Source organism: Salmo salar, chromosome ssa26 (assembly GCF_905237065.1).
Source record: "Salmo salar chromosome ssa26, Ssal_v3.1, whole genome shotgun sequence".
Lineage (NCBI taxonomy): Eukaryota > Metazoa > Chordata > Actinopteri > Salmoniformes > Salmonidae > Salmo > Salmo salar.
In genome coordinates this window covers 55,088,866-55,096,486 of record NC_059467.1, presented here as the reverse complement: position 1 = coordinate 55,096,486, position 7,621 = coordinate 55,088,866, and the positions used below count along the sequence as shown (strand labels likewise).

The 7,621-nt window shown below is 39.2% G+C and overlaps 1 protein-coding gene across 2 annotated transcripts in view; it reads right to left on the bottom strand.

Annotated features, from left to right (window-relative positions):
- Nucleotides 1-6,683, bottom strand: part of LOC106588063 (aminopeptidase N) — a 47,655-nt gene extending 40,972 nt beyond the window's left edge. For both annotated transcript variants that reach the window (XM_045708629.1, XM_045708630.1), the window contains exons 1-2: nucleotides 6,008-6,683; nucleotides 459-601 (exon numbers count right to left, since the gene is read on the bottom strand). In XM_045708629.1, the coding sequence (XP_045564585.1) occupies nucleotides 459-601; nucleotides 6,008-6,576 (712 nt within the window). In that variant the 5' untranslated portion in view covers nucleotides 6,577-6,683. The remainder of the gene's footprint in view (nucleotides 1-458; nucleotides 602-6,007) is intronic.
- Between the last annotated feature and the right edge of the window lie 938 nt (nucleotides 6,684-7,621).

Sequence of the window (7,621 nt, the reverse complement as noted above, 5' to 3'; positions counted from 1 at the left end):
TGGCCAGAGATCAGGGTTCCGTGCTTACCTAGATTCATGCCATTGGCCAGAGATCAGGGTTCCGTGCTTACCTAGATTCATGCCATTGGCCAGAGATCAGGGTTCCGTGCTTACCTAGATTCATGCCATTGGCCAGAGATCAGGGTTCCGTGCTTACCTAGATTCATGCCATTGGCCAGAGATCAGGGTTCCGTGCTTACCTAGATTCATGCCATTGGCCAGAGATCAGGGTTCCGTGCTTACCTAGATTCATGCCATTGGCCAGAGATCAGGGTTCCGTGCTTACCTAGATTCATGCCATTGGCCAGAGATCAGGGTTCCGTGCTTACCTAGATTCATGCCATTGGCCAGAGATCAGGGTTCCGTGCTTACCTAGATTCATGCCATTGGCCAGAGATCAGGGTTCCGTGCTTACCTAGATTCATGCCATTGGCCAGAGATCAGGGTTCCATGCTTACCTAGATTCATGCCATTGGCCAGAGCCACTGTTCCGTGCGCGTGGAGGAGGGTCATGTGGAACACTGCCTTCATGGCAGGTTCATCAAAGCAGGGGAAGGCTTTCCTGGCGTCCACAGGCTGCATCTGAGTGGTGGCAACGACTCTACCAACACACAGAGCAACTGGTATCACTACAGTACTGAGGAGACGACTGGTACAGTTTAGACATAGTGGCTCTGAGAGCTGGATCAATACATTCATATTGCAGCTATTATTGATATATATATTGGTATTACTACAGTACTGAGGAGTAGACTGGTACAGTTTAGACATGGTGACTCTGAGAGCTGGATCAATACATTCATATTGTAGCTATTATTGATATATATATTGGTATCACTACAGTACTGAGGAGTAGACTGTTAGAGTTTAGACATAGTAACTCTGAGAGCAGGATCAATACATTCATATTGCATATTATAGTCGCTGTTGGATAAGACTCTTATCAAATCACATTTTATCGTCTCGCGTGGTTAATAAACAGATGTTATTGCGAGTGTAGCGAAACGCTTGTGCAATTTATTATCAGTTGAAGCGGACCGTAAATGATTTACCCCGGGGTGGTAAACTGGTCAGAATGTTCAGAAGACACCGTGCAAGGAGCATATTGAACTGCTCTCATTGTAAACCGCCACAGGAGGCTGCTGAGACGGCTCATAATAATGTCCGGAACGGAGCGAATGGAACGGCATCAAAACACAACCCATTTGATGTATTTGTTACCGTTCAACCTGCTCCGCTCCAGTCGTTAGAACGAGCCTGTTTCTCTCCACCCCACCAACCTCCTGTGTGGTATTTACATTAACAGGTGATTTCCAGAGGAAAGCTGGTAGTAAACATGTCGTTTATACACTACCCTGTACCCTGTGTATATGGCAAATAAAGGGTGATTTTGATTTGACGACAGTAATTAATCATTAATCGGCACTCTGTGTTACAGGGTTAAATTACTCTTTGGATCAACGTCAACGAATAAGTTGATTAAAAGTCAATGACTCAAGTCCCTGTAAAGGCCAAAGTTCAGTTGAATATTAAATATCACTTCCTGTAAATGCACCTATTTTTTTTCCATCTTGTTCAGAGTTGATGTGTAACCTTGGTTTGTACCTGTCTATTGTGGTACAAGCCGTTCAATCAATTCCTCGACAAATTACACTGGTCCAACAACATTAAACAATACACTGGTCCAACAACATTAAACAATACACTGGTCCAACAACATTAAACAATACACTGGTCCAACAACATTAAACAATACACTGGTCCAACAACATTAAACAATACACTGGTCCAACAACATTAATTACATACACTGGTCCAACAACATTAAACAATACACTGGTCCAACAACATTAAACAATACACTGGTCCAACAACATTAAACAATACACTGGTCCAACAACATTAAACAATACACTGGTCCAACAACATTAAACAATACACTGGTCCAACAACATTAAACAATACACTGGTCCAACAACATTAAACAATACACTGGTCCAACAACATTAAACAATACACTGGTCCAACAACATTAATTACTACACTGGTTCAATAACATTAAACAATACACTGGTCCAACAACATTAAACAATACACTGGTCCAACAACATTAAACAATACACTGGTCCAACAACATTAAACAATACACTGGTCCAACAACATTAAACAATACACTGGTCCAACAACATTAAACAATACACTGGTCCAACAACATTAAACAATACACTGGTCCAACAACATTAAACAATACACTGGTCCAACAACATTAAACAATACACTGGTCCAACAACATTAAACAATACACTGGTCCAACAACATTAAACAATACACTGGTCCAACAACATTAAACAATACACTGGTCCAACAACATTAAACAATACACTGGTCCAACAACATTAAACAATACACTGGTCCAACAACATTAAACAATACACTGGTCCAACAACATTAAACAATACACTGGTCCAACAACATTAAACAATACACTGGTCCAACAACATTAAACAATACACTGGTCCAACAACATTAAACAATACACTGGTCCAACAACATTAAACAATACACTGGTCCAACAACATTAAACAATACACTGGTCCAACAACATTAATTACTACACTGGTCCAACAACATTAAACAATACACTGGTCCAACAACATTAAACAATACACTGGTCCAACAACATTAAACAATACACTGGTCCAACAACATTAAACAATACACTGGTCCAACAACATTAAACAATACACTGGTCCAACAACATTAAACAATACACTGGTCCAACAACATTAAACAATACACTGGTCCAACAACATTAAACAATACACTGGTCCAACAACATTAAACAATACACTGGTCCAACAACATTAAACAATACACTGGTCCAACAACATTAAACAATACACTGGTCCAACAACATTAAACAATACACTGGTTAAATAACATTAAACAATACACTGGTCCAACAACATTAAACAATACACTGGTCCAACAACATTAAACAATACACTGGTCCAACAACATTAAACAATACACTGGTCCAACAACATTAAACAATACACTGGTCCAACAACATTAAACAATACACTGGTCCAACAACATTAAACAATACACTGGTCCAACAACATTAAACAATACACTGGTCCAACAACATTAAACAATACACTGGTCCAACAACATTAAACAATACACTGGTCCAACAACATTAAACAATACACTGGTCCAAAAACATTAAACAATACACTGGTTAAATAACATTAAACAATACACTGGTCCAACAACATTAATTACTACACTGGTTCAATAACATTAATTACTACACTGGTCCAACAACATTAAACAATACACTGGTCCAACAACATTAAACATTACACTGGTCCAACAACATTAAACAATACACTGGTCCAACAACATTAAACAATACACTGGTCCAACAACATTAAACAATACACTGGTCCAACAACATTAAACAATACACTGGTCCAACAACATTAAACAATACACTGGTCCAACAACATTAAACAATACACTGGTCCAACAACATTAAACAATACACTGGTCCAACAACATTAAACAATACACTGGTCCAAAAACATTAATTACTACACTGGTTCAATAACATTAATTACTACACTGGTTCAATAACATTAATTACTACACTGGTTCAATAACATTAATTACTACACTGGTTCAATAACATTAATTACTACACTGGTCCAATAACATTAATTACTACACTGGTCCAACAACATTAAACAATACACTGGTCCAACAACATTAAACAATACACTGGTCCAAAAACATTAATTACTACACTGGTTCAATAACATTAATTACTACACTGGTTCAATAACATTAATTACTACACTGGTTCAATAACATTAATTACTACACTGGTTCAATAACATTAATTACTACACTGGTTCAATAACATTAATTACTACACTGGTCCAATAACATTAATTACTACACTGGTTCAATAACATTAATTACTACACTGGTTCAATAACATTAATTACTACACTGGTTCAATAACATTAATTACTACACTGGTCCAATAACATTAATTACTACACTGGTTCAATAACATTAATTACTACACTGGTTCAATATCCTTAATTACTACACTGGTCCAATAACATTAATTACTACACTGGTTCAATAACATTAATTACTACACTGGTCCAATAACTTTAATTACTACACTGGTTCAATAACATTAATTACTACACTGGTTCAATAACATTAATTACTACACTGGTTCAATATCCTTAATTACTACACTGGTTCAATAACATTAATTACTACACTGGTTCAATATCCTTAATTACTACACTGATTCAATAACATTAATTACTACACTGGTTCAATAACATTAATTACTACTCTGCTCAGGGACACAGACTCTCCTATCCAGAGCAGTTGGGGTTTAAACTTCTTCGGGATCGGTGTCCCTTCCACGGGACGGTTGAGCTAACGTAGGCTAACGCGATTAGCATGAGGTTGTAAGTAACAAGAGAATTTCTCAGGACATAGACATATCTGATATGGGCAGAAAGCTTAAATTCTTGTTAATCTAACTGCACTGTCCAATTTACAGTAGCTATTACAGTGAAAGAATACCATGCTAGTGTTTGAGGAGAGTGCACAGTTTTGAACATGAAAAGTTATTAATAAACAAATTAGGCACATTTGATACAAAATTTGGAACAAAAAAAAAATGCAATGGTTCATTGGATCAGTATAAAACGTTGCACATACACTGCTGCCATCTAGTGGCCAAAAGCTAAATTGAACCTGGGCTGGAATAATACATTATGGCCTTTCTTTTGCATTTCAAAAATTATGGTACAAAAAAAATACAAAAGAACGGTTGTTTATTTTTCTTTGTATTATCTTTTACCAGATCTATTGCATTATATTCTCCTACATTCCTTTCACATTTCCACAAACTTCAAAGTGTTTCCTTTCAAATGGTACCAAGAAAATGCATTTCCTTGCTTCAGGGCCTGAGCTACAGGAAGTTAGATTTGGGTATGTCATTTTGGACGAAAAATTTAAAATTATTAAAAAAAAAGGGGCAGATCCTTTTAAGGGCCTCGCCAGGGGCACAGCGGCAGATTCACCACCTAATCAGCTCGAGGATTCGAACCGTTGTAGCCAAATGGAGACGTCTAAACAAAGGAATCCCTTAACCAAGTTTCTAAGTATCATTACAGATTCAGTGCAGGCAGTGTACAAGCAAAACTCTGCTTGGCGAATACAACAGAAGCGTTTCACTTGAATGACATCCACTCTGACGGGGTGGCAAGGCGCATGATGGGTTGAAAGCAATTTAGAACTTTCAATCAGTTCTAAAAAGCGTAATGACCTCCCAAATTCATTGTTTAAGCCACACCTCCCAGCCACACCTCCAACTCCTCTAATAAACTGCAGCCAGCAGCACTACCCTGCCAATATTCAATGGTGATTAAAGCAATTTAGAAGCAAATCACATTGATCTGTCAAATTTGTTATTTGATTTCAGAGAAATTTTATAGAATAAGTTTAACGAACAAAAGCGTAATTTTCAATCATTCCAATCAGTTAAAGTACTTCAGATGAACAACAGTGTCGTCCGTTAGGCGACATCTGACACTGTTTTTAAGGTAATACGTGGCTTCTAAATGATGAGCCTGTGGCTCAGTTGGTAGACCATGGTGTTGGTAACGCCAGCATGGTGTTCGCAACGCCAGCATGGTGTTCGCAACGCCAGCATGGTGTTCGCAACGCCAGCATGGTGTTCGCAACGCCACCATGGTGTTGGCAACGCCAGCATGGTGTTCGCAACGCCAGCATGGTGTGTGCAACAGCCAGCATGGTGTTTGCAACGCCAGGGTTGTGGGTTTGATTCCAACGGGGGGCCAGTTCAAAAATGAAATGTATGTATTCACTACTGCAAGTCGATCTGGATAAGAGCGTCTGCTAAATGACTAAAATGTAAAAAAAAAAAAAAAAATGTTTTGCTTACTTTTTCACCTGGGGACTGGTCCCCTCTGTATATTCACTCCTGTAGAAGCCTCCCAGGTCATCAGCCAGTTCTCCTATAAACTCCGTGTACAGCTCATACTGTCTCCCTGCCATCAGATTACTATTCAGCTGGATCACTAAGAACTGAGTAGGAACCTCCAGCCAGCTTTTCTTTATGGTGGGAGCAGTCGCTCCATCCAGGCCAGTCAGGCTGAACAGAGTCAGGTTCAGCTTGTTACAGTGGATGAGGATCAGATCTGTTTCCTTCTCACACCGGAACATCACATCTGACTGTCCTGTGAAGATGTAGAGGCCAGTAGAGGCGTTGGCAACCAGTCGAGGCCAGAGGGTGATGTTGTAGGAGACAGGAGACAGGGAGTCAGGCAGTCTGTAGTTTTCCCAGGGGTCTTTAGGAGTGGAGGGAGTAGTGGGGGGATTCACTGCCTCCAGGTTCTTAGCCTTCTCCTGGCTATAGACCACTGACAGGGCGATGATGGTGGCCACCACTCCAGTCCCCACGATCACACCAACTATCCCCAAAGTTTTGCTGATGAAGAATCCTTTCCCCATGTCTGTAACAGACTGATATCTGTCTCTCTGAGGGTAGTGTAATGACTGACTGACAGATAGACAGAAAGACAGAAAGAGAGAGACCTAGATGGACCCAGAGGGGAATGTGTTTCTTATTTATGCCCTCTGAGGAACTCCCACAATACACCAGGTTAATAGTTGATCCCCCAGCCCTAGACAACCTGAGAGTTGTAGTCAATAGTCATAAAGATGGATGGATAACAGATTGCTGACAAGCTATTGTACTTTATCCTTCCTTCCTGTATCTGGATAGAAGATCTTTCCCTGTATAAAGTGTTGAGATCTTTCCCTGTTTAAAGTGTTGAGATCTTTCCCTGTATAAAGTGTTGAGGTCTTTCCCTGTATAAAGTGTTGAGGTCTTTCCCTGTATAAAGTGTTGAGATCTTTCCCTGTATAAAGTGTTCAGGTCTTTCCCTGTATAAAGTGTTGAGGTCTTTCCCTGTATAAAGTGTTCAGGTCTTTCCCTGTATAAAGTGTTGAGGTCTTTCCCTGTATAAAGTGTTCAGGTCTTTCCCTGTATAAAGTGTTGAAATCTTTCCCCGTATAAAGTGTTGAGGTCTTTCCCTGTATAAAGTGTTGAGGTCTTTCCCTGTATAAAGTGTTGAGATCTTTCCCTGTATAAAGTGTTGAGGTCTTTCCCTGTATAAAGTACTGAAATCTTTCCCTGTATAAAGTGTTGGTTTTTCCCTGTATAAAGTGTTCAGATCTTTCCCTGTATGAAGTGTTGAGGCCTTTCCCAGTATAAAGTACTGAAATCTTTCCCTTTATAAAGTGTTGAAGTCTATCGCTGTATAAAGTTTTGAAATATTTCCCTGTTTAAAGTGTTATCTTTCCCTGTATAAAATGTTGGTCTTTCCCTGTATAAAGTGTTCAGGTCTTTCCCTGTATAAAGTGTTGAGGTCTTTCCCTGTATAACGTGTTGAGATCTTTCCCTGTATGAAGTGTTGAGTTCTTTCCCTGTATAAAGTGTTGAGATCTTTCCCTGTATAAAGTGTTGAGATCTTTCCCTGTATAAAGTGTTGAG